Source organism: Podarcis liolepis (genome assembly GCF_965112155.1).
Source record: "Podarcis liolepis genome assembly, chromosome: 6".
Lineage (NCBI taxonomy): Eukaryota > Metazoa > Chordata > Lepidosauria > Squamata > Lacertidae > Podarcis > Podarcis liolepis.
Genome location: NC_139559.1, coordinates 31,880,504 through 31,907,257, shown reverse-complemented (window position 1 = coordinate 31,907,257; position 26,754 = coordinate 31,880,504). Strand labels below are relative to the sequence as shown.

Here is a 26,754-nt window from a genome sequence, read left to right as displayed (position 1 = left end):
ATATCAGGAATCAGTATTTTTTTAAATGGCAGTATCAGCACCCTATGATTAAAGTGTAGCACCCAAAAAGTCTTTGGTAAGGATGTATGTTTACATAATTTGTACATACCTTTTTGGGGAGGGTGTTCGGTAATCTTTGCGGCACAACAGAAGATCCTGTCCCTAATGCCCACCACCTTCACTTCTTATGGTAGAGGGGCATAGAGCTGGGATTCTGAAGTTGACTTCTGTGTTCAGCTGGATTCTAAGGCTGTTCTTAGTATCCAGTCCTATGCTGTTTAACGTCAAAAGCAGCACTTTGAATTTAGCCCAGGGACAAATTGGTAACCAATGGAGATCAGATGATAATAGAGAGATGATCCAAACTGTGAGTCCTACATAATGCCTTGGTTCACAGTGTAGCTGCCCATTTACTACAGCATGAATGAAAGAGGCCATGTGCCAGCTGAAAGCATAAAATGCATTCTACCCACCCTCACTATCTGGTTTCTAGGCACAGAGCTGAATCCAGGAGCACTCCAGTATTGAGTCTGATGTTCAGGGTGGTGCAGTCCTATCCAAAACAAGTTTTACATCTACCTCCCAGTTTCCAGTTTCCTCACCCAACAATATTTCCACTTTGTCTGGATTAAGTTGCAGCTTGTTTGCTCACTGCCAATCCAAAATTGACACCAAGCAGTGCTTTAAATCCTTCTCAGTCTTCCTGAGCTCATATTACTCCTATGGTTTCAAGACTAGGTAACCATAGTGGTCATATAATGATTCCACTAACTTGGAACTGGAGGGGGAAATTGCTTTCCTATTCTCACTTGAGGTTTTCTGGATCTCTTCCAGTATAGCCTAAACAATGTTCTTCTGCGAAGGGAGAACCCTCGGGGATCAAGACTCAGTCCTGAGCATGTGGTGTTCACTGAGCCTAGCTGATGGAGCCTGTACTTGGATAAAGGCCAGTTTTGCAGTTTTTTACTACTAGTATTGGCTTTGGTTCCACAAGTAGTTTGAGAAAATATTTCTGAACAAAAGAAACATTTAACATTGCTTCTTCTTTTAATTAGGATGCTCCTGCTTTTATAGGAACTGTGCCCCATAAAAATTCAGGAGCAAGAAAGAACGATGGACTCCTTTTGAATTTTTCATTGCATTTTCTATATCAGGGTGGGGAACCTATAGCCCATGGGCCTCCCCATATGTCCTGCCAGGCAATTTTGATTGATGCATGCTTATCTGCCCTTCTGGTGTCAAATGTGGGACACGTAAAGTCACCACTGGGCCAGAAAGGTGCCAGCAAAGCCCTCTTCATGGTGCTTTGAAGTCCCAATTATCAGCTGATTGTTGGGGTTTTGAAGCACAGCTTAGGGCTCTCTGCAGTCACAGATGATCAGTTAATATTTTGGTGTTGGAGAGAGCCCTGGACAGCTGCAGCCTGTACATTCAGCTGGAAACAGCTGCACAGAAAGCCTTGTATTCAGAGAGTGCTGGAAGAAGTGCTTTGAATACAAAGGTGTTCTCTGCAGAGGAAAAGGTGCTCAGTTTTTAGGATCATTTACCCCTCCTTCCTGCATAATGGTCAGCATATTTTGAATGTTGATGGCTGTCCGTCACCTGACATAATGATATGAGGCAGGGCAGTCCAACTTTTCATACCAAATGGGCTACAAGAGTACTTCGACATGGAACCCATGGGCTGCACACTGCCTTATCATGCAGGGTTGTGGGAATGAGGCCAATCTTGACGTTGGGAAATCTTTTTTGCCCCCCAAGGGTCACATTCTTTTGGGGAAAACCTGTCTAATCCTGGAGCCAAAGCAAGAAGTGGATAGGTAAACAGGGAAGCATGACTTGATTGAATGACTCTTTCAGTTACCCTATCCTCCCCCCCCTTCTTTCCTACCCCATCTGTCTCTGCTTAGAAGTGTGGAGTGGAGGAAAAATTATGGTTAAGGTTTGCATCAGCAAAAGGGGAACCATTTCTCTGATTTGTGGGGAAGTGATTAAAGTCCATTTACAAATAAAAGGGTTGTATTGTTGGAAAGCTCAGCATACAAATTACATTTCCTGCAAAGATATCACATATCTTGGCAAAAGAAAGAATTAGTTGGTTGGGCAGCAGAAATACTTAACAGCTCTGCTACAAAGCAGCATCTTCCCATTTTTCTTTGTGAAATTGTGGGAATTACGAAGGGGGTGACTGGATGGGAACACCCTGTGAACCAGAAGTCCCACCCCTGAGCTAAAAAACTACATATATAAAATTGAATAATATGTCTTATTGGAGAGGGAGATAAGAAACTGCAGAGATGATGTTGGTGGAAATATTGAGGGACTGTACTAGCACTGCATCAATCATCAGCGGATTTTGCATAGGATAATTACAGGATGTGAATGTGATCAGTACGTACCTGCTGCAATGGTGTCCAAGTGCAGAAGCTTCTCTTGTACCATAGAACTGGCAGAACTGGAATCTAGCCATAGAACTGGGAGACATTAGGAATTATTTGTTTTAATTGAATGTTTATAGTTTTAAACTCATATTTATGTTAGCGTAGTTATAAGTTCCTTTGTGAAAGCTTTTTACCTTATAAAGGAGGTAGAAATAAAAAATTGGCGTGGGGAATCTCACACCTCAAGGCCACATGTGACCCTCCAGGCCCTTTGATTTCTTCCTGGGCCACATAGCTTAGCAACCATGCTCCATTTCCTCCTTGTGAGTTGATGCTTGACTGGAATGCTTGTTTATCTCGATGGATGCTTGAGAAAGGTGATATATATGCATGTGCTTGTGGAAACTTAAGCATTTTGTGTGACTGGGTCATGTTTCTTGCTCCACGTACTTCTGCTTTTAGCCCCATTCACTACTGGCATGTGGCCCTCCACCTGAAAGCAGTTTGCTGTCTCTGATCTAAATAAATAAAATATTTACTGCTTAGATACACACAGGATTGTAATTTTAAAGCTTCACTTTCAAATTGTATGAGCTTCTTGCTTTGTAATGACCTTTTTGCTTTGTAAATCATTTGGTTGCAATGTCTGGTCCAACCAGACATTATTTTTTATCATCTATATTTGCGTATTAGTGGCAAAGTAATGACAAAGTGTTATTTTCTTCAAATGGTTCAGATTTCTAGATGTCCCCTCTTTTCTCCAACTTTCTGCTATAACCCATTCATTGAAAATACCTTTTGTTCATAGGATTTTTGAATTAAAAGGTTGGTGGAGAGAAGCTGAGAGAATAGGGCAGGAAGGAATGGACTGTGCAAGGAATAAAGGGTCACACATGAAAAATGACAATGTAGTTTCCCAAGCGTTATAACCTCTGAAACAAGATATTGTGTTACCAGTAGTTTACTTTTTTTTCTTTTAATTTCAGAATTTGGTGTTCACTTGGCAGAATTGACTGTAGATCCCCAAGGAGCACTGGCCATTCGTCAGGTCAGTCTCAAATAATTTAAAGTTAAAGTATTTGTTTGCTGAGCAGCTTCCTGTTATCCCTATAACCAGGTGAGCAATTATTTTGGTACAGAGGATGTTCACTTTCATGTATTATGACTCACTTCTCCCTGCCCCTTCCACAGATGTTAATACCACAGAGCTGAGTAGGAGTCCCTTAGCACCACTTTCTAGAAACAGCTGCCCAAATAGGAGTGGAACCACTGTAAAACAGTGCCCCAGTCTTCATCCTAGAGAGCCAGTGCAGAAGAATGCAGTCATCAGAACCTTGCCCAAGAAGGGAGCATTAGCTATGTTGAGATAGAAGCAGAACATACATATTACAAAATAGTAAGCTACTGCTGAAGTATGTCACATTTTCTGGTATAATCACGATGCCTTTCTTAAAATAGACAGACTGACATCAATAAGGACATTAAATTTTTAACATTTTAAAGTTAAGCACATTTAAGTCCCATTAAATCAAATGAGAGAGAGAGCACATGCTTAAATTTCTCTCCTTGAAAACAAAAGTGCTTAACGTAGGAAGGATCATGCCAATCCAAAAGCGAGTGACTTCACTGGAATGTTGATACTGGCAGTCCTTATCTCCCTTGTCAGAGTGAGGAATGTAAGAAAGCTAACTCTTGAACATGGTATCGTGTAAGACAGGATGATGTCCTTGTAAAAAGTGTTCTTTTTGTCTATTGAAAAGTGCATTTATTGCCTTGCCTCTGAATGTTTACATTGTTTTATTACTGAAGCACAGACCACAACAAAATCCTCACTTTGCACATACCGTAGATTCCGGTGTATAAGACAACTTTTTAACCCTGGAAAAGAGGTTAAAAAGTCAGGGGTCGTCTTATACACCAGGTATGGGCGGTGCGGAGAGGAGCCCGCCCCCCGCTGCTGCTGCGGCGGCTCCGAAGTAGCAGCAGCGGGCGGCAGTCTCAGCTCCGTGCCGGGAGAAAACCGCCTGGTGCGGATCCCGCCCCCCATTGCTTCTTCGGAAGCAGCAGAAATGGGCGGCAGGCTCAGCCCCGTGACGGGTGGCTTTCTCCCGGTGCTGGGCTTATAAGATGAACTCCCAAATTGCAGCTGCCAATTGGGGGGGGGGGGTCGTCTAATACGCCCAGTCGCCTAATACGCCGGAATCTACAGTATCTATGATGGTTGACATTCCTTTTCTTGTACTTTGACACCAAAGAAGCAGGCATCTTCTGAATTAGCATGTTTATCTAATGTTGAGAGCTTTGCCCTTTCTGTGGGCAATCTAAGAGATAAAAAGGACCTTTGAAGACCTAAATTTCAACAGCTCAGTTTTGTTTTATCTTCCTTGCTTTCCTTCGCAGCTGGCTTCTGTGATCTTGAAACAATATGTGGAAACTCATTGGTGTTCCCAGTCAGACAAGTTTAGACCTCCTGAGACTACAGAAAGGGTAATACTTTCATTAATTGCTCAGTTACATAATGCTTAAGTTTGGAAGAGAGATGTGTTTCCTTGATTTCCAAGTTAAAGCCATTTATAAATGTATAGAGAACTTTTTGTATAGGATACATCTCAGCTGGATATTTACTGATACGTGACTTGGAATAGTATAGCATCTGAACATCCTACTGTGTTGTGCAAATGATTGGTGTCCCTTGCTAAGTTCCACCATTCATTTTCCACAGGCAAAAGCTGCCATTAGGGAACTGCTTCCCAATGGGTTGCGAGAATCTATTAGCAAAGTACGTTCAAGTGTTGCGTATGCCGTTTCAGCGATAGCTCATTGGGATTGGCCTGAAGCCTGGCCTGAGCTTTTCAATCTGTTGATGGAAATGCTTGTCAGTGGGGATCTGAATGCAGTGCATGGAGCTATGCGAGTGCTTACAGGTATGTGAGGATTGTGTCGTCTTAACTGAGTAGTTCTTGCAACTTGTTTTGGGGCTTCCAAACCATTTTAATATGTTGACTTTTTTTTTTTAGATAGGAAACTTGGTGTTGCCTTCTTTCTTTGCCTTATAAATTACATTGTTCATACTGCAGCTTGTAATATTGGAAATACTTTTAGTTCCCCCTCTCCTTGTACAAATTTCTGGAAGCTGCGTAATGATAAAATAATTTAGGTGTAGTAGTAGATGAGACTGTTGATTCCAGTAAATCTTCAGCAAATAATCCACTCTAGCCATCTTCCTTGCACGTAGTCACTAGTTCATCTGTCTAGCAGGGTACATATAACTATGGTGTTCATAAATGTTAAATTAAAACAGAAAAAAATCCAGTAGAACTGGGATTTATTTTTTATTACCTCTGCAGGGTTGGGTTTTTACAGAAGATTGTAATATAGCATCAGGCTAACAGCATTTTTGTCAAATTTGTTCCCAATTGAATCTTGTAGTCCCCCTGTGCCACTTCAACTACACTGAATTCTTGAAACTGTTGAGTGAAATGTTAGATACTTTGGGTTTAGTCAAAAGGCCATCAGTGATTGCTCTGTTCATGGACGCCACCATCCTCTTTTTGCGGATTCATAATGAACCTCTGTAGTTCTATCAAGCCTGAGCCTTGGCTATACAATGTGAGAATTAGGGAGAATGTTAAGTGGATAATTTCAAAACAGTTGCATGTAACTCCTGAGAGAGAATTAATGCTGAATTCTGAATGACTCCTGTACTGGATATAAGCCTAGTTCTCACTGAGGTTGTAAAGCTATGGCTGGTTTAGATGTTGGGGAGAAGGCTAGGCTAGAACTCTTCAGCCTCATAGTTTAGTCCTCTGTGTACAAATATTTGTTATGTATGGTGGACTCTTCAGTTATGTGAGCAACCGCCTGTAGTCTGAAGCAATACAACCCAGATGCAGTTTAACACCTCAGAAGGAAGTTGACTTCTGCTTTATGTAATCCTAAAAGGAAACTTAACCCTTGCCCATTTGTGAATGTGTGTGAACAATATGGAAGTGAGATGTTACTCTGAATAATCTCTGAATAAGTACTTTGCTACTTTTCTTTTTTCTAGAGTTTACTCGGGAGGTGACAGATACACAGATGCCCCTTGTAGCTCCTGTTATTCTTCCAGAGATGTACAAGATTTTTACAATGGCAGAGGTATGGGTGAAAATGGATGACTTCCATCTAGTGGGAATAACAAAATTTTCATTAGAGGAACCATCCTACTAAGTACTTGCATAGTTAACACATACTTCTTCTAGCTTCTCTTCTAAATATGTACTTAGAGGATCCCTAGAAAAGTTGAAATGTGGATGTATGGCATGGGTGTAGCCAGGATTTTTGTTAGAGGGGGCAGGCCTTTTGTTGGGGGGGGGCAGAACCTCAGTTAGCTATGTATTTTTATTGATGGGGGGCAGCTGCCCCTCCCTGTCCCCCCTTGACTACGCTCATGGTGTGTGGCAAGAACTATCCTCTAGGTGTGTTTTTGGCTCTGCTGCAAGAAGCTGGTGGCCCCTATGTGGTAGCTTCTGCATAATATAGACAGAGAAGATGCCTTTGGGCTTAGTTTTCATATTTCCAGGTCTAGAGTGATATTTATAAATATACTACTAGCTACATGCTGTATCAAGGATTACACCAACACAAGTTGTATATAATGGTTTCTTCAATGCTTATCTGCCTCCTAAGCCAATTCTGTTAGTGCCCCAGTGATCCTAGTATTATTCTCACAGAGAGTGTTGTAGTGGTTAAGAGCAGTGGACTCGTAATCTGGTGAACCAGGTTTGATTCCCCACTCCTCCACATGCAACTGCTGGGTGACCTTGGGCTAGTCACACTTCTCTCTGAAATCTCTCAGCCTCACTTACCTCACAGAGTGTTTGTTGTGAGGGAGGAAGGGAAAAGGAGATTGTGTCCGCTTTGAAACTCCTTAGGGAAGTGATAAAGTGGGATGTCAAATCCAAAGTCCAGTTATGTGATGATTCTAGATGAATATTTTACAAAAGGAAAATTTCTTACAAAAATGAGTGTTTTGCTTATTTTGGTTGTACAAGGAAATGATTTTCTCTCAGTAGAAACAGATTAATAAAGTATGTGTGACAGAAAATTAAATGTCAGAACATTTCAGCTAGGAATGCTTTGAAAGGCTAGTTTGAAAGTATATATTATTCTACCTTAAAATATCAGTGAAAATCGTGCTAATTTTAGGTTGTCTGCACAGTGAAAAATTAGAAAGCTAACTACTTTTTACTAGATACAATTCTGCAGAATTGTGAAGCAGGAAGAACTAGTATTGTGGGCGGCAACTGCTGATAACACATTAACAAACACTAGTCGTTTTCATATTTTGACAAGTTGCTTTTCCTGTTAGGTTTATGGTATTCGTACAAGATCACGTGCTGTGGAAATCTTCACTACTTGTGCCCATATGATCTGTAACATGGAGGAGTTAGAAAAGGTAAATTGTTGATTCCTTATTTATGAGTTGTGTTGATTGTAGTAGTATAATATTCTTTCCATTATACTTGACACAGGGTTGTACTAACTGTGATAGGTTAAAAAAGAGGTGACAAGATCAAAAATTCCTTCTAGCATCATGACTGAAAGGAGATTTGAATGTGAATTTTTATGTCCAAACCCTCCGATCTATACCCTGCATTGTATAGGACTAGAGTGTATGGAGGGTCGCCTGTTGGTGCGAAATGTGTTGCCAAACTGAGAGAATGGTAATTTCTATAATTTTTAGCATGACAGTCATGAACCTTTAACTTGGTTATAATGTGTGGCAAGGGGAGACCTCCAGCAGTCTCCCGGGAATGGAAGCTGGTATGCTTAGTCCATTTTTAGAGCCTATCTTGAGAGTAAAAAGGTAAAGGGACCCCTGACCATTAGGTCCAGTCGCGGACGACTCTGGGGTTGCGGTGCTCATCTCGCATTACTGGCGAGGGAGCCGGTGTACAGCTTCCAGGTCATGTGGCTAGGTCCAGGTCTGGCGAACCAGAGCAGCACACAGAAACACCGTTTACCTTCCCACCGGAACAGTACCTATTTATCTACTTGCACTTTGACGTGCTTTCAAACTGCTAGGTTGGCAGAAGCAGGGACCGAGCAATGGGAGCTCACCCCGTGGCAGGGATTCAACCCGCCAACCTTCTGATCGGCAAGTCCTAGGCTCTGTAGTTTAACCCACAACGCCACCTGCATGCCTTCATCTTGAGAGTAGTTGGATTCAAATGAGGCTTGCTGAATATGCAATCCAATTGGTTGACAGTATTTGAGTGTATTGTGTTTGGGGGTATGGGGAGAAGCCAAGTAATTGAGGGTTTATGAAGGCAGCTACTGGAACACTAAGAGAGAGGGGGAAGCCAAGGGCAAGCTGAGCCATTTTGGGTGGGATTCAACCAACATAGGTTCATTAATTTCAGTGGGTCTACTGTAAGTCTTAGTTGAATACAAAGCTTGGAAACTAAGTGACAAATAAATGAGATGTAGAGATTATGTGTAGCTTTAAAATCTGCAGCAATTAGAACCGGTTAGTTGTTTTTAAGGAGGAGGGAGACCATGAAGAGCTTTGGGGCATGTGAGTCACAAGTTTCCTTCACTGTTTTTTCCAGGGATAAGCAGTTTACACATTGCTGTAACTGAAAACCAAATGATACTTTTTATTCTGGTAGGGAGCAGCCAAAGTCCTTATTTTCCCTGTGGTGCAGCAATTCACTGAAGCCTTTGTTCAGGCCCTACAACTGCCTGATGGACCTACATCAGATAGTGGACTTAAAATGGAGGTTTTAAAGGTAAGTATATAAAATACACCTGCATGTAAGCAGAGAACCTTTTTTTGAAAGTCTTGCTGTAGTGGGCAACAAAAATTGTGTTCTTAAGCTTTGTTTTTATTTACATGGTATGTGACATTATAACAATACTAATGTAGCAGTTAATAACAGGTGCCATTCAATTTAGGTAAACAAAATACAACACAACAGAGTTTCAGGAAATATCTTTCTTTAGAAACCCTTACATAGGAGTAAAATAGCTCTGTTAGGGATCAAAAATAAGTATTCATTTTACAAATGCTACTCCTGGAGAAGTGGTATGAATGCCTTGTTAGAAATTACTCCAGGATATTTTATTATAGAGTTAATTTATCTAGAATGAGATTGGAGCATATAAGGCCAGGGGTTAGTGTGCAACCCTTTGTTTGTCCTTTGTCAGAACCCATGAATTAGCTTTTCGTAAGACAGTAATATGTTTCCGGTTGGGTTGTTAAAGATGGACATGGCTTTCTAGCTCTCCCATCAATTGTCAGCTGCTGCCTCCTAATGACATAAATGAATCTATGGGTCATACTGTGTCTATGGATCAGAGAATCAGAGAATAATAGATTCATGTTTGTGTTCATTTAATTACCCATTTCAGTATTAGCATTCACTTGCATATATATCAGACAAGTCTATTCTTGAGATGGAGAAATGTGAATATAGTGGTTTTTAGAGGGAAAATTACTAATTTTGTAAAAAAAATGATTCTAAGGATCCTTTCCTTCTGCAGGCAGTGACAGCCTTAGTGAAAAACTACCCAAGGCATATGATTTCCTCCATGCAACAGATCCTTCCTATTGTGTGGAATACACTTACAGAAAGTGCAGCCTTATATCCTTTTTTCTGCATTTTGGAATAAGAGCAGATTTTCTAGAAAGATGTACTAAGGCAGGAAAAAGTAAACAGCAGTGGTGGTGTAAATTTGAACATGCAACAAGCATTTTACTCACAAGCAAATGACTTGAGGCTGAAAGAATTAGTTTTGTGGCATTTCTGAATAATATATCTTACTGAGAAGATTGACATGAGAAGGTGAAGGCATGCTTGAATATTTTGACTACTGGAACAAATAGCAGCTTTGAGGGGACACCCTCAACCTAGGCCTGATACAGAATGGGCCTCCTCAAAGAACATGGATGCATGTTCTAAGAAAGAACATGGATGCATCTGTGTCATAACTTGTTGTTTGGACCTTAGATTATCTCATTATCACTTTATTTGTATACCACCTCTTCACAAAAAGATTATTCTCTAAGTGGCTTACAACCCCGAGAAAAAAGTATCACATAATCAACAGTTGCAAGAAAAAAATCATTTTAACGTCTGTAATAAAGATGGCTGTGATATGCAGCCAGTTTGTCTATTTAAAAAAAAAGAATTAGCCACAATATGGTATTGATTTCCTGTTCAAGGGGTATTGTTGCTCACTTACGCTGACTGAAGTATACTAATTTCATTGCAAAGGATTTGGTCCTTAAAAAAAGGTGCCATGATCTGGTAGTATGTCAACTGAATCTATTTCTCCTTAACTAACATACCTATGTGAGAACAGAAGTAAATTACACAGAAGAAGTAGAAGACCCAGTGGATTCTGATGGTAAGAAACTCACTGTTACAGGTGTGATCGAAACTCTATCAAAACATCTATAAGAAACATCTGTAAGACACTCACAGCACATGGATCTCTAGAAGAAAGAAGTCATCCTTGAAAAGCATGCTGTGCGAATATTATAAGATTAAGTACTTTTTGTTGGAAACCTTGGAAAAAAATTTAAAACTGACTAACTTAGGTGAAGCCAATAATTTTTAATATATTTCTATATAACTAGAGTTGAGATTTTAAATGTTAAAACAGCAACATAAACAACAAGATCCTTGCTGTTGGCAAAGATTTGAAACTGTGTAAAAAAAAAAAGAAATAGTTTGACTGTCATGCAATAAGTTGAATTAATTTTGGAAACTATTCATAATTTTTCCTATCACAGAAAAAGTTTGACTTTAACAATCTTTACTTTTTTCAAATTTAGGTGAAGTTTTGGGCTTTGAAAACCTAGTATTCAGCATATTTGAGTTTGTTCATGCTCTGTTGGAAAACCACAAATTTAAAAGCACAGTGAAGAAAGCATTGCCAGAGCTAATATATTACATCATTCTCTATATGCAGATTACAGAAGAGCAGGTAAGTATATTTACTGTACATTATTATTTAGAAAATGATTTTTAACGCTTCGTATACAGCCTTTATAGCTGGTTAGAACTTAGTGATAGAAAATACAATATTTATGATTATTGAATCAGTTCCTTTGTAATAGTCTCCCGTGATCTGAAAAATAACATTGGAACCTTTCTGCATGTATTGGTTAATTTAGTTGCATGTATTCCTGAATAGGCTAAGGGTTTCCTATAAGTTACTGACGTATTGTGCTCTCCTTCTTAGATAAAAGTCTGGACTGCAAACCCACAACAGTTTGTTGAAGATGAAGATGATGATACATTTTCCTACACAGTTAGGATTGCTGCACAGGACTTACTGCTGGTAAGAAATAATATGCAGTGTTTTTGCAGTAATGGTAAATAGTAGTGATTTTTCACATGCAGCTTATACACAAATACAAACCCATATACGTGGTGCTTGAGTATTTTCTTTAGAGCCACTTCATGTATGATTTATTTGAGATTCCTACATTGCAGGGGGTTGAACTAGATGGCCCTCAAGATCCCTTCCAACTCTATGATTCTGTGATTTCATTCCCTTTGGATATTCCACTAAGCATCTTGGAAAAAGTCATTCTGAAACAGAGAATAAAGATTTGAGGGCATTTCTATCATGCCCAGATTCTCTGTGTTCTAGGACTATGTACTTAAACATCTAGCTTGATTTTCAACAAGGTGTAGTGTGAAATGAGTTCCCTTTTTTCTTGTCTGCAAAATGTATCCTATTATATTTCTGTGTAGGCTGTTGCGACTGATTTCCAGAATGAGAGTGCAACAGCATTGGCTGCAGCAGCTACAAGGCACTTGCAGGAAGCTGAGCAAGCTAAAAACAGTGGTGCTGAGCATTGGTAAGACTGGGTGGCAGCTATTCATTTGATGGCACTATCTCAGATTATTTAGCAGGCAACGAAAACAAATCAGTTTCATTGATTGATGTAGTCAGAAATGATATTAACTGAAAGTCTTAACTATTCCAGTTTCCAGCTGTTAAAATTGTATTTATAGTGCATATGCACTATATTGGTACTATTCGAATGCCAGTTAGATTATCCAAATTATTGTAGGATTTTTTTTGGGGGGGAGGACTATGCATTTTATAATCTAAGTTCCCAATTGGGGGGTCCGTGTAATACACCTAGTGGGTCTGTGACACCATTCACATAACAAAAGCTACCATCGAGATATCAAAATTTTCAAAAGTAGGGGGTCAGTGGCTTGACTCTTGAAAACGGGGGCCTCAGTACTTAGCTAATTGGAAACCAATGATCTGATTAAATCTGTTAATGGAGTCAGATTAATAGAAAAGCATAAATTCATTCATAATACAATTTACAGCAGTTCTGAATGGCTTAACTTTCCCCCAGTCCCCCCCAGTACAGCATTTTATAGAAATTCTTTTCCACTTTCTTTTTAATTATACAGTACTCCATGTTTACAGTTCATATATACAGATGTTTACCTTTTGTGTTATTAAGGGTAACAAAACATATCTGTATAATTTCTCCAGAAGTAAATTAGAAAAATGAATATTGGAAGACCTAAGTTAACTTATTTATTTATTGCAGGTGGAAGATACATGAAGCTTGCATGCTGGCTTTAGGTTCTGTCAAATCTCTTATCACAGACAGTGTGAAGAATGGTAGAATACACTTTGATATGCATGGATTTCTAACAAATGTAGTTCTTGCAGACCTCAACCTGTCAGGTACTTCATCATTTGGTTTACTGATTGGTTCCTAGAAAATAACCTGAAACTCAAGCTGTGTTGGAGAAATTGTTACCCATAGATTTCTAAACTTAAAAAAGATAAACTAGCCTAAAACATTAACATCAAAATATTAACGCAGGAGGGAGGCATAAAATGTAAATAGCAGGAGCTTCAGTGTGGGAGAGGCGTTTTACTCTGAGTAGACCCATTGCAATTCATGAAGATGACTAATTTAAGTCCATTAATTTCAGTAAAGTTACAATGAGTAAACAGTTGAAGACCATTCTGTAACTCTGTATACAGCTCTTCTCAATAATATATTGGATCCTTCTGTTTAATGGTAATGAGGGAGAAATGCACGAACGCTTTTTTCCTTCTTCCAGTGTCTCCTTTCCTCCTTGGTCGTGCTCTTTGGGCTGCCAGTCGTTTCACAGTCGCAATGTCTCCAGAGCTCATCCAGCAGTTCCTACAAGCCACAGTTAGTGGTCTTCATGAAACTCAACCCCCTTCTGTTCGAATTTCTGCAGTAAGGGCTATTTGGGGGTAAGTAGGTCAAGAAATGGAACCTATATTAGTTGATTGTAGGCTTATACAAGGAAATGTTCACAATTTCTTTCTGTGACAATGTTGAAGCTGTAACCTTGACTCTGTGATTATGACAGTGCATATCTACTCAGAAATAAGCCCTAACCAGACTTATGTCTGGATAAGTATGGATAGGATTGCAGCCTGGAAGAAATATTGGACACCATTACTATATTACTGACTGTTGATGTTTTTTGGGTTTTCCCTCCTAGGTACTGTGACCAGTTGAAGATATCTGAAAGCACCCACGTCTTGCAGCCTTTCCTTCCCAGTATACTTGATGGACTAATTCACTTAGCAGCTCAGTTTAGTTCTGAGGTCCTCAATCTTGTGATGGAAACACTTTGCATTGTCTGCACAGTAGATCCAGCCTTTACAGCAAGTGTAGAGAACAAGATCTGCCCCTTTACCATTGCCATCTTTCTCAAATATAGTAATGGTATGTGCTCAGGCAAAACTATTAATGATCATATTATGGATACAGATAATCTTCATGAAGCTATCTTCAGTTAACAGGGTTATGTATGTGTTGGCTTTCCCAATGCCTTGTTGTGAAAGACAACTTTGAAATTTCCGTGGATAGGAAAATCCATCAAGAAATTGTGTTTGACATTCTCATTTCTTAATCCGTGAAAATGTCCCAGCTAGAGCTTGGTGAACTTGGTAGTTATAATAATTAGAGCTATATATTATTTCAATCCTGTTTTCTCGTAAATAATGCCAGAAATTTTGAGGTGTGGTTGATTAGAATCTCTGCATCTTTCTTCACCCAGTTCTGGTAGCACCTCTTCCGCCCTTTGCATTTAATAATTACTGTTAGTAGCTAGGAGCAAGGGACATATTTTAAGTATGTGGAAATCAAGCATTCTTTCCCACTGTTTAGTCTTTTACTCTTGATTGTTGATACTTCTAACCAGATATCATGACATTGGGACTGCAGATGAGTCAAGCTAAGGCATCCCCACATACAATGCACGAATCACCAAAGGCAAACATCACAGCTGTGACTTTCTTTCTGACCTTTATAATTTAAAATAAACTGCTTTGTTTAGGCAGAAAGGAGGAACCCTGTCACATATAATGGAAGAGCATCATATTTGATCTAGGAGGATTTAAAATTAGCATGCCTCATTTCCTTACTTCAGTAATATAATTTGATGTAATTTTATACTCTTGGTAATTGGGTGTTTTTCTTGCTTTAGATCCTGTTGTGGCCTCACTTGCTCAAGATATCTTTAAGGAATTAGCGCAAATAGAAGCCTGCCAAGATGCAATGCAGATGCGGTTGATCCCAACCCTTGTCAGCATCATGCAGGCTCCTGCTGATAAGATTCCAGCAGGGCTTTGTGCAGTAAGTATGAGGGTATCTTCTCAGAACGTGAAATGCTTTATATAGCCTAATGCAGTTTATAAAAACAGAAATATTTTTTATTACTGAAAAATACATAGTCATGGAAGAGAAGGGCATACAGTTGGATCGTGTCTTATGTGTGGGTTTGGTTTTTGACAAAGCACATATACACAAAATTGTGTACAGGCAACTCCCAACTTGCATGCAATCTACTTACATACAACCGCACACATGCACAGTGCCAGGAACCTGAAAGTTGTGGAAGAGACCTGGAAAGTCTGACTCACGGGGAGACTCCAGAGCCCCAAAAGATCGGCCTCTTTGGGCTCTGGGGATGGTCTCTTTGCAAGCCACAAGGACTCTCCGGGGTGCTCCCCTCTTATGCGCATTTCACTTATGCATACAGGGGCTCGGAACATAATCCCCATGTAAATGGAGAGTCGCCTGTAGGAAGAAGAAATTCCATCACCAGCAGCAACAGGTCGTTCTTCCTCTCACTGGCAGCAGCAAGCACTTGAGCAACCCGCCAACTGCAGCTACAACCCAGCGGCCGTTCACAGCTTCTTTGGCACTTGCAGATCTGCCCTGTCTCTTCATCTCGTCCCCTGCCACTATGAACCCTAGCACCTCCAGCTACCTAATGGCCTCAAGAAGTACAGCACTGCTGGGTTCACCCTCTCTTTTATTGGCAGCCAGCTGGGTGGTAGAGGCTGCACACCACTGCTCTCCCACCTTCCAAGCACAGCATGTTGCTGGCACATACTGGAGGAAGTGAGGCAGAGATAAGGTGCTGTGAATTCAGTATTGTACAATAAAATGGAACCAGTCCTCTACTCTTTGCCATTACACAGCTACACAGTGCCGAGCTCCCTGTGCCTCTCCCTCCCATTCAAGCAACATGCTATGTTTGGAAGCCAGGAGAGCAGTGGTACCTCACCTCTGTTGCCAAGGCACATGTGGAGAGGGATAGGGGTTATGGGGCCAGGTGGGGTGGGCCATTGCTAGCTGGGAAGCCCCCTGAGGTGCCCTTTTCCACTCCACGGGGGGATATTCCTTGTGGAGAAGTGATGGGAACACCATTTTGAAACGGGACCCCCCCCCTTCGCTCCCCACTTGAGGAAGACCGACTGCAGCTGGATCTGCATAAATAGAATGCATGTAAGTTGTGCCCCCACCATATATATTTTGAGAACAGTGCACATACCTTGTCTTTGGTCCTTTAGGTCTCACAGTTAGTTATTTCAGTAACTGTTTCTTGGTAAAAACTGAACCGTTAACCAGATTGAGAGGATTTTTCACAGTGTTTGGACCAGGCACGTTAGTTGAATTTAAATATAATTTATTTCCATGAGAGCTAGTCATGACTAATGTAACTCTTCGAGTTCAACGGGACCTAAGTTCAACATCTTAATTTGGTTCTAGCCAGCACACTGAAACTACCACTCTTCTGACTACTCTTGATGCGACCATCTGGAAGAATCTCTGCAAGAATATTTTGCAATGACAAAAATGTTTTCTGCAAATTGATCTGCTCCTTTCCTGACGTTGTGCTGTGTCTCCTTATTCCAAAACTACTCACCATCTATCTGAATTTTTCTTTTTCAGACTTCAATAGACATATTAACAACTGTTGTGAGGAATACTAAACCTCCCCTTTCACAGCTCCTAATCTGCCAAGCTTTTCCTGCTGTGGCTCAGTGTAGTCTACACACAGATGACCATGCTACCATGCAGGTAATCATTTTTTGGAAGAGGGAAGTTTTTGTTAGATCTTGCATTGTCTGTAAGCTTCTGAGTTGAAGCCAGCCACTTCATACTGCATATCATGTTTAGGTTTATGGACTGGAAATTGCAACTGGATCTGTTATTGAAAGCATAAGTATCTTGTTTTTATTATAATTCTTGGTCATAGTAACTTGAAATTTACCTTGCTTAAGCCCCCAAAATACTAGAGCGTGTGAGTACCTCATGCTCCTCTCTTTTTCTTTTGGTAATCTATCATAGAATGAATTAAGAGAAATAAATGGGTTTGATAGTACCTTGATAATATTTTTAGTAACTTTTTTATTGTAGAATGATATAACTTTTCATAGGAGACTGTTTCTTAGACTATTAACACAACTCAAATTATATGATTGAATTGGAGAGAAGCAAGAAACCTAAAGATGAATTATATTCACAGAGGAATATTTGAAAGGAGGTTGTGAGTTGAAGTCCAAGCTCCTCACATAAACCAACCTGGACATTGTGATCATCATCTGAGACCCTTCTCAATGTACCCCTTCCACAGAAATTCTGAAGGGTGGAAACATGAGAATGGGCCTTTTCAGTGGTGGCTCCTGTTTGTGGAATGCTCCCCAGAGGCTTGCCTGGCATCATCTTTATTTATTTTTAGGTGGCAGGCAAAAACGTTCCTTTTTACATGGAGTTTTGACCATTAATTTGAATGTTATTAAGTACTTACGATTTCTTGTAGTGGGGCAGGATCTTTAAGACCTGTCTTCTGTTTGTATAGATTTTTAAAATAGTTTTTGGTTGTTTTTGGTTGTGCTTTTGTAATTGGTTTAAGTAGGTCACTTTTGTGAGCAAAGTGTTGAATAAATAAAATAAATAATACATAATAGAGTTTGCATGTACTTGAGGCAAACTTCACTGACCTTGATTTCCTAGGAAAGGTAGTTCCCATTCAAATCCAAAACAATAACTCATAAAGCATAAACTAATGAATTATGGGGTCCCTTCCATCATGTCTTTGTTGGCACTGGTACTACTGTGCCTGCAATACAGGTAAGTTGTTATTGCTTAATAAGTAACATTTCCCCAGTTGAGTCTTTCACAGCTGGCTGGCTGTAGATCATGTTTATATTCAGATACAGTTCCAGGATTTGTCTCCCATCTATGCAGCAGCTAACAAGACCAGAAATGCATCCTGTGTTTTCATAGCATTCTCAATGCATGAGCTCAGAATATTGTCATCATAACAGATTATTCCCAAGTGCAAGTTTTGCCAGATAAAAATGTTTTGGTGGCACTCAGGACTATTTCCTAGCCCTGGCATAAAAGGAAACGAGCAAGTTTGCATGAAAAAGATATTCCACATACAGTTTTTGACTCGTACAAACTCTTGCCAGTTAGTTTGTTTCCTTTGGGCCTATAATGCTGTTTGTTAAATGTCTGAAGCACTTGGCAGGTTGAAAGTGTGTATTCTCACGTGCTTTGTTCTTTCAGAATGGAGGTGAGTGTCTACGTGCATACATTTCAGTCGCTCTGGAGCAAATTGCACAGTGGCATGATGAGCAAGGCCACAATGGACTGTGGTATGTGATGCAGGTGGTGAGCCAGCTTCTTGATCCACGCACTTCAGAATTCACAGCTGCCTTTGTAGGCAGATTAGTTTCCACGTTGATTTCTAAAGCAGGGAGTGAATTAGGAGAGAATCTCGACCAGATTCTGAGAGCAATTCTTAGTAAAATGCAGCAAGCAGAAACACTCACTGTAATGCAGGTAAGAGGCTCAAAACTTAAGTTGATAAAATGAGTTGCCTTGCCCAAACCCCTTGATGTATTTAGCTATATTGTAGTTTTATACATGAAGATGACCTGGCTTAGAGCAAAGCCATTTTGGTGAGGGATATGTTCACTAATGCCTGGCGGGATGGTATTCCAGTTGTAAGTGGGTGTTCTGAACTGAACTCACAAGTTTGTTTATCCATTGCTTATGAAACAGTATATTCCCTATGATTACCACAAATATTGTATTAGCGTACAAAACAACTTGTGTTCATTACTGCTACTTAAGCAGAGAACTTCTAAAATTATATTTGAGATGCATCATGAAAGATGACTAAGCTTCTTAGCAGGGTTCATGGGGACTAGGTGCTTTGTAACTTTTTCAGTCAAGTTCAGTGACTGATCCTGCAATCCTTTTTTGGTTTTGCAGGATGTTATTGTTGAGTTCAGTTTCAAGCATTGGTAAAACCACTGAAATTCCCAAAAGTCAAAATGTCTATCTTACTTTGTCTCTCTTGCAGTCTTTGATCATGGTATTTGCTCACTTGGTTCATTCTCAACTTGAACCACTACTAGAGTTTCTTTGTAGTCTACCTGGGCCAACAGGCAAGCCTGCCCTGGAGTTTGTAATGTCAGAGTGGATGAGTCGACAACATTTGTTCTATGGACAATATGAAGGCAAGGTCAGGTAAGGTGTCCCTTGATCACATGTATGCCTTGAAATACTTGAGCATGCTCATACCTTTCATTTTAAAAGAATCCTATGTCATTGTAGATAGTTGTTTGTTCCTGGTTTTGCTTTAATAACCTGCTCTTTGAACAAACCACTCTGCCCCTAATTTGTAGATAAGGGAAAACTAGTTCTAAAGTCTTGTAAATAGGATGACAGTAAGAATGGAGCTGATCTTCAAGTATGTGCCTCTTAAAATTTTCAGCTCTGTAGCCCTGTGTAAACTCCTCCAGCATGGTATCAATACAGATGACAAGCGACTGCAGGATATCAGGGTAAAAGGAGAAGAAATATTTAATATGGAAGAAGGAATACGCACACGATCAAAAGCAGCTAAAAGTAAGTGTTATTCTTTCAAGATTGAATCAGCCAGAAGTAAGAGGCATAGAAAGTCCATTAAAATATGCTACAACTCCCATCAAAACCAGTGGGACTTAAGTGCCACTGATAGAGAATTAAAAGCTTTGAAAGTTATGACATGTACATCTTTTTCTGGTCTTTTTCAGACTAATGTACAATGCAAGGCTTACACAGACATAAGAGATTTGATAGTTGTTGAATATTAAATGCATGTTGGTCAGAAACAGTGAACAGTTGCTGACTTACAAATAGCAATCGTATATAGAAGAGTGCCACCTTTTAAATAATAAGATAATGATGATGACTGTGCAAAGGATTGGCATTTAGTCATCCAGTTCTCCCTGATGCTGCAAATGTAACTGCTCAACAGGATGTATACTCAGTCATTAGTTTGGAAAACAATGTTAAAGGGATCATTTGTTGTTTAGTCGTTTAGTCATGTCCAACTCTTCGTGACCCCATGGACCAGAGCACACCAGGCACTCCTGTCTTCCACTACCTCCCGCAGCTTGGTCAAACTCATGGGATCATAGTGAATATATAGTGTTGAAAAGAGTTGACTACTGCTGCTTTTTGTGACAACTTTAAAAACTGAAGAGTTTAACAGATTTGGAATGCCCATTCAGACAGTTGTGAACGTTTACGTAATTGCATCGAATTTCCTAAATTCTTAGCTGTATGTATAGATTTTTTTCCCCTCTATTCTTCTCAGATCCTGAACGCTGGACAAACATTCCTTTGTTAGTAAAAATCTTAAAATTGATAATAAATGAACTTTCTAATGCAATGGAAGCAAGCTCTTCTCGACAAACTGCTGCAGAATGGAGTCAAGGTACAACACTGATGTGGCTTTCAGTCTTTATGGTGGTTATCATTTGGTGCCATCCAATATGTGGCAGTGGTAAAGAGTTTCAGACTAGGCCTAGGAAGACCAGGTTCATGTTTCCATTCTGACATGAATCTCACACTAGGGCCCGTCACTGTCTCTCAGCCTAGCCTACCTCACAAGGTAGTGGTGATGATGAAATGGAGGGATAGGGACCCAAGTATGCTGCAATGAGCTCCTTGGTAAGATATAAATGTAATACATTAAAATATATGACTGCTGCTTCTGTAGCACAAAATGTCAACTATGCCCGCAGTGTGGGTGTGTTTGGTTTTATTTTTTTTAACCCATAAATCATAGAGAATGCTCACATGCTGTGGACAATCTTAGATCTGCACTAAGCTGCATGAGAGCTCTGGTGTTTAGAGAATAGAAGTCCTGGGAATAGGTCTTCTTACTTAGAAGTGAGAGCTCTGCCCCCTTTATATGCCCCAATTCTATGTAATTTTCCACAGTGACTAGAAATACTAAGTATTCCATGAAACAAATATTTTCAATTAGAAGTATGTGAATTACTAACCAAAATAATATAACAAATTTACTTAGCAATAAATACAATTTTAAAATAGTACTTAATTGTAGGTATATGTGCTTAGAATTGAGCTTTCTATGTACCCATATAGAGCATTCCATTGTCAACCATGGCACTTTCAGTTTATTTTTCTTTTTGGCGAGAATTGCAGCTTCCTTGGTAATATTCTGCTTGCTCAGAAATGTACAGCTCTGTCCAAATTGAAATTTCCAGTATGCCTCCTAGTTAAAAAGTGATGTCCAGGTGGTGAAAGCAAAGCAAAACGTTACATCAATGTTACATCAAAAACAAAAAAACACACTCCTCATGGCAAACCTATTTCTCTCTTAATTAACAGAGGAATCCAATGATATGTGGGAAGATCAAGAAGAGGAAGAGGAGGAGGAAGACGAAGGGTTAACAGGGCAGCTATTGTCTGATATTCTTGCTACAAACAAGTATGGTGAGCAAAGCAGTTCTAAACTTGTGAAGATTAATTGTGCAGGGAGCGGTAGACCCAAACCTTTAGTAAAAGTATTTTACAAACCACTTTCACTGTGTTGTTTACAAATGTGACTTGTATAAGAACTGAAATAACACCAATTTATTTCTTCTTTCAAATGTATTCAGTGTCTAAATAAAAGTGTTGTAGTTCCTTTCAGTGCAAAAAGTGTATGCAAAAAAGACAGATTTCTGTAATTGTGCTTGGTGTTTTCTTGCCAATATGATGGCTCATATATCACATTGTTTACAGATGACGATTATTATGAAGATGATGACGAAGACGATCCAGATGCACTGAAGGATCCTTTGTATCAGATAGACCTACAGGTAGGTTGAATGATCAAGGTTTTATTGCTGTTTACTAATCCTTTTAAATACTTTTTCTAATAAATACTTACAGTGGTGCCCCGCAAGACGAATGCCTCGCAAGACAGAAAACCCACTAGACGAAAGGGTTTTCTGTTTTTGAGCTGCTTCGCAAGACGAATTTCCCTATGGGCTTGCTTCGCAAGACGAAAACGTCTTGCGAGTGTTCCGATTTTTTTCCGCTCCCCCCCTTTTTTCTAAGCCGCTAATAGCCTTTTAGCCGCTAAGCCTTTAATAGCCGCTAAACCGCTAATAGCGCTAAACCGCTAAGCCGCTAATAGGGTTGCTTCGCAAGACGAAAAAACCGCTAGACGAAGAGACTCGCGGAACGGATTATTTTCGTCTTGCGAGGCACCACTGTATTCTAATCTTTTAAAAGACTTAATTCAGATACCTGGAATACAGTTTAGATTTCTCTGTGTTGCCAACCAGTGGTCCTGAATATTGGGATGTAATAGTTCTCTGCTGCTGTTCTTTAAAGAGAAAAGCTTTTTAAATCTTGGGACAGGAAGCATCTGGAGTTCTAATTTTGAGTGGGAAAATGACTGAAAACGTTCTGCTTCTTTCCCCCTTCCCAAACTGCTTTGCTGTAACTGAGGATTAATGCCATTGAGTTGTTGTAGTCAGTGGAGGGTTTGTATTTGGAGGGGAAGGTTCATCTTTCAGGAAAGTTTCTTTTTAACAGCAAGAGAGCTATACAATACTGTGTCTGATGTATAAGAAAAAGAAATAAATAAAAATTGAAATTAGAATTCAATAAAACTCCTCTTTGGGGTTAAAATGCAATCATTTATTTTAAAATAACTGGTAAAATCATACCAAAACAAAATAAACTAAAACAACAGAAGCAATAAAAGCAAAGCAGTGACAGATTATTAGTATTAGTATCTGACAGGGAGCAATTCAGGTGGAAAAATAAAAAGGTATTTTGCCTGGCATGAAAAGAACATTGGAGTGGTACAAGGCTTAAGGGTTTAAGACCTTTAAACTAAGGTCTTGAGCATTTTATATTGTTATCACTCTCTTGCATTAATATATTGTTCTTCTGTATTATAGAATAATTTCACGTATAAATAATTGTGCAGTATCCTGTGGAAATGAATTGACAACTATTTGTCTTCCTTATAGGCTTACCTTACAAACTTCTTATGTCAGTTTGCACAGCAGCCTTGCTATGCAATGTTCTCAGACCACCTCAATGAGAATGAAAGAAGAGTTCTTCAGACCATTGGCTTATAAATCCTGAGCATTGTGAACATATCTGGAAAATATTTTTCTGGTTTATTTCACGTTTTGTGACATGAAACATCTTGCATTATTCACCAGATGTGGTTATCTTTATTTTGAGGAACTGTTCCTTATCTTATCATGATGTAGGGTTAAGAGAAGGATTGTTGAAGGCAACAAGAGGCAGATGTGCATAGAATTTTGCACACTGGATTTGCACAATGGGAACACTATTCTTCAGATCAGCTTTTCAGGAGAAAAATATCGTGCCCTAAAGCCAACTTTCTCTCCACTGAAAAAGCACTTCACTGACTTTTCACAGCACAGCTTAATGAAATGAGGAAGACATCGCCATTCGTTCGGATGTGTATTGAAACTGGGAAGTTTTGTCCCACTTTGCACTTCTGTCACACAGGGTAAATTATCTTGATCTTACCATATGGCATCTTTTTACCGACAATTGAGTGGAAATGGAATCCACTTACAATACAAGAGCTTGGATTAAAACCTGAAAAATAAAATTGTTTACCGTTCATATATAGAAGTAAACGACTCCTATGTGAGCTCCGTTATTCTCATGATTCTTTTCTAAAGCTATCATGCACCCATTCTGAGCAGGCTTGCTAAAAACTCAGTTCCTGTGGTTACTGATGACTGGTTTTGCAACCAAACATTTTTATACAAAATCTTGATTGTATTTAACTTGTCTATTTACTCCATGAATACAGCTTTCGTATACTTTTTGCTTCCTTCACATGCACAAATCACACAATATGGCTAAGCTGTAGTCCACAAATTAGTATGTGTATTTTTATAGGGCCATAAAATTAACATTTACTGGCTAATCTGCAAGTACAGTGATGCATCTCACAACACCTCTTTGCCTTTTTCTCCCTTTTTGGGAAAGAAATTAAAAATAAAACTGTTCAAACCTCCATTGTTATCATTCTTTTTAAAATATCCAGGTAACAAAGTTGCATCCTTTGGTAATCTCTTTAAAATCCACATGTGAAAAGCATACCAGCCTTTAATTGCCACTGCATTGAACGAGGTATAGGTATCTTTAATTTGAGGTCTTGCACAGCTTGTTTCACTGGTTTTTATGTTAAAGGTTATATGAGTCTTCCAAAATTAAACCCAAATTTAATGATGTAATTTAATGATGTCATGATCTATCAACTTTATAAAAATACAGTAGAGACAGTTCATGTGTGTATTACAACAGTTTGGATGAGATACTGTATGATGGAGGAGAGTGATGGCTGCCAGGTCTGAAAACTGGATTTATAATACTTTATTCATGTTCAATGGATAAAATTTAATGAATCGTGAGAAGCTGGGAGGTTTGGGGAGTGTTTCAGTTTAACAGCTGTCAGAGCTTTCAGCCCCAACTTGAGACTTCAACTGCGTAATTGCAGGACACTGCCTAGGAGGAAAAAGCAGTAGGGGTTCAGCAAGGGAAATAAGATCTCAAACGTGCTGGGGCCAAGCTTAGCTTTGCATGCTGAGTGTACAAAAAGAGACTGTTAATTGAGGGACCAATATTAACTGTAGTTCCACCCTCCTCGTAATTCAATTGGAATGTATGAGCACATTTGGACCAGGTTATTATTTATTCATCAATGAATTGCTGTTTGCATATGCCTTAAGGCAATTTACAACTATACCATAAAACCAGCTAAAATAGTTTTAAGAACAGTACAAAAAACAATTGAAGGTAAGTTTATTTTGTATTTTTGTTAAATCTAATTGAGATGCAATATGTAGGATGCATGTCTCTCCAACTCAAGTTGTTTGCTGACAGCATTTTTATACTCAAGCCTAATTTGCCAGTAAGAAGCTGTCTCATTGAAGTTCTGTTCTGCATTAGAGGCTGTTGCCTGAGTTACAAGAGTTTTACAAAACAATAAACTTTTAAAAAAATCTACAGAGCAACAATGTCTAATTTTCTTTGTAGTATCAGAAGCTATAACTTCACTTTCTTATTGTCAGTCCATACCAACTTAATCTATTACTGCACAACATGATTTTTTAAGAAAATGCTTACTGCAAGAAGATTTTAAAAAATAACCTGTTTGCTATGGATCTACTTCCAGAAGATTGCGAAAATAGCAGTTAACCACATGTGTATCTTCAGGCAAATATTAGGCTAGGGCAAAGAAGCTGAAGTGAAAGCAATGGTCTGAACTTTGAGTCATCTCTCTCATAGTGGCATATGAGAGGGTAGCATAAAACAATGCAATTTCTAGCACTCCACAAATTTAGGACCACTGTGCCAAGACAAAACATATAGATAGCTGACATTCTTGTGAAGTTAGCCATCTTAAATGTCTTCCTAATAAAAACCTATTTATATATGTTAAGTACAGTGAGGGGTATTCCTCCTACTTATTCCTGTAACAACCATCTAGGCGGCAAGACTGGAGATAGCTGAGGAAAAGATTTTTTTTTAATAGTTTATAAACCATTTCTAAATTGAAGCTGAATTTAGACTATTTTATGGAAATGGTGTCAAATAGTGACGCCAACTTCTTGGAAGAGGGCAGTATCGAAAGCTACGACATTTGCAATTCTTTAAAGAACAATCTTTTTTTATTGTCTTGCCAAAAATATTCCGTTGAACTGTAAAAAATAAATGCCTTAAGGCTTTTTTGTGCAAGTTAGGAAACTTGAAAAAAGACCAGTTAGCCGAGAACAATCTTGTGACACAACCAACTTTAAAGACTACGGATGGGATTCAACTACCATGCCCTGCTAGCACAAGGATTTTTGCTTGTGCAACAGGAATCTCCTCCCCAAAAATGTTCTAGAGTACATTTAAGGGGGCACACATGGGGTGGGGAGAGGAAGGAGAGGTTCCATTGTGCAAGATTTAGTGCTATGTTTGGTTCTACCCCAAGTGTGAAACATCCACTTGAATGGTTTCCCTTCTGTTTCCTTTTCTAAGGTATGTCTAAAATGTGTTTTACATAGGAGAACTGTAAAAATCACAACATCCTGTGTTTGAAGTACATAAAGCTAAAATGTAAACTCAGGAGTTTATAGCTCAGGATAGCATATTAAACTATTATTTAGGATACTAGAAACAGTTTATGGCTCATACATTCATTGTCCCTTAAAATATCCTGTAATCTTAAACTATCTTTGCACACTAAAGGATGGGCTTTGAGTACCTCATGTTTTTATTGCTCCTTAAAATGAATGCCTGCTATACATCTTGATGAAAGAAAATGCAAGCAACTTCCCTTTTATATGTATTTATCTTGCTGAGGAACTCTCAGAGCTTCATAGAAATTGAACAGACGTTAGATCTGGTCAAATGCAATTTTAGAAACTGAGCTAAAGCTATCCATAAATATTGTTTGTGTCTTGATTATGTGTAGATAAAATTTAATAAACACTATAAATGTTCAGTGTCTGCTTTATTCTACACACAAAAGCCTTCCTGTGCTAATATGCATCTGTTTGCTTAAATGATGCAAGAACTGCCTGCCTGCATTCAGACGACTAACCCTGGATATGTTCTGTATTTAGTTTTACAACAAGGCTTACCATTTGGTTAACTTTGCACTGTTGTCTGGCCAGCATCTGTACATGTGCATGTTGCCTTATCAATCTAGCAGGT

General features: G+C 39.1%; 1 protein-coding gene across 3 annotated transcripts in view; it reads left to right on the top strand.

Moving 5' to 3' along the window:
• IPO9 (importin 9) overlaps positions 1-25,056 on the top strand; it is a 34,232-nt gene extending 9,176 nt beyond the window's left edge. Inside the window, exons 1-24 of one of the 3 annotated variants that reach the window (XM_083508466.1) lie at positions 845-946; positions 3,368-3,429; positions 4,782-4,868; positions 5,104-5,305; positions 6,430-6,518; positions 7,732-7,818; positions 9,035-9,154; positions 9,909-10,009; positions 10,717-10,775; positions 11,206-11,357; positions 11,616-11,714; positions 12,134-12,240; positions 12,958-13,097; positions 13,484-13,643; positions 13,898-14,124; positions 14,888-15,036; positions 16,642-16,770; positions 18,265-18,540; positions 19,067-19,233; positions 19,481-19,614; positions 20,348-20,467; positions 21,391-21,495; positions 21,787-21,863; positions 23,031-25,056. In XM_083508466.1, the coding sequence (XP_083364592.1) occupies positions 5,245-5,305; positions 6,430-6,518; positions 7,732-7,818; positions 9,035-9,154; positions 9,909-10,009; positions 10,717-10,775; positions 11,206-11,357; positions 11,616-11,714; positions 12,134-12,240; positions 12,958-13,097; positions 13,484-13,643; positions 13,898-14,124; positions 14,888-15,036; positions 16,642-16,770; positions 18,265-18,540; positions 19,067-19,233; positions 19,481-19,614; positions 20,348-20,467; positions 21,391-21,495; positions 21,787-21,863; positions 23,031-23,141 (2,670 nt within the window). In that variant the 5' untranslated portion in view covers positions 845-946; positions 3,368-3,429; positions 4,782-4,868; positions 5,104-5,244 and the 3' untranslated portion in view covers positions 23,142-25,056. Of the gene's footprint in view, positions 1-844; positions 947-3,367; positions 3,499-4,781; positions 4,869-5,103; positions 5,306-6,429; positions 6,519-7,731; positions 7,819-9,034; positions 9,155-9,908; positions 10,010-10,716; positions 10,776-11,205; positions 11,358-11,615; positions 11,715-12,133; positions 12,241-12,957; positions 13,098-13,483; positions 13,644-13,897; positions 14,125-14,887; positions 15,037-16,641; positions 16,771-18,264; positions 18,541-19,066; positions 19,234-19,480; positions 19,615-20,347; positions 20,468-21,390; positions 21,496-21,786; positions 21,864-23,030 lie in introns of those variants that run through there. The other 2 variants (XM_083508465.1, XM_083508467.1) reach the window with 2 other exon arrangements.
• Positions 25,057-26,754: the final 1,698 nt, after the last annotated feature.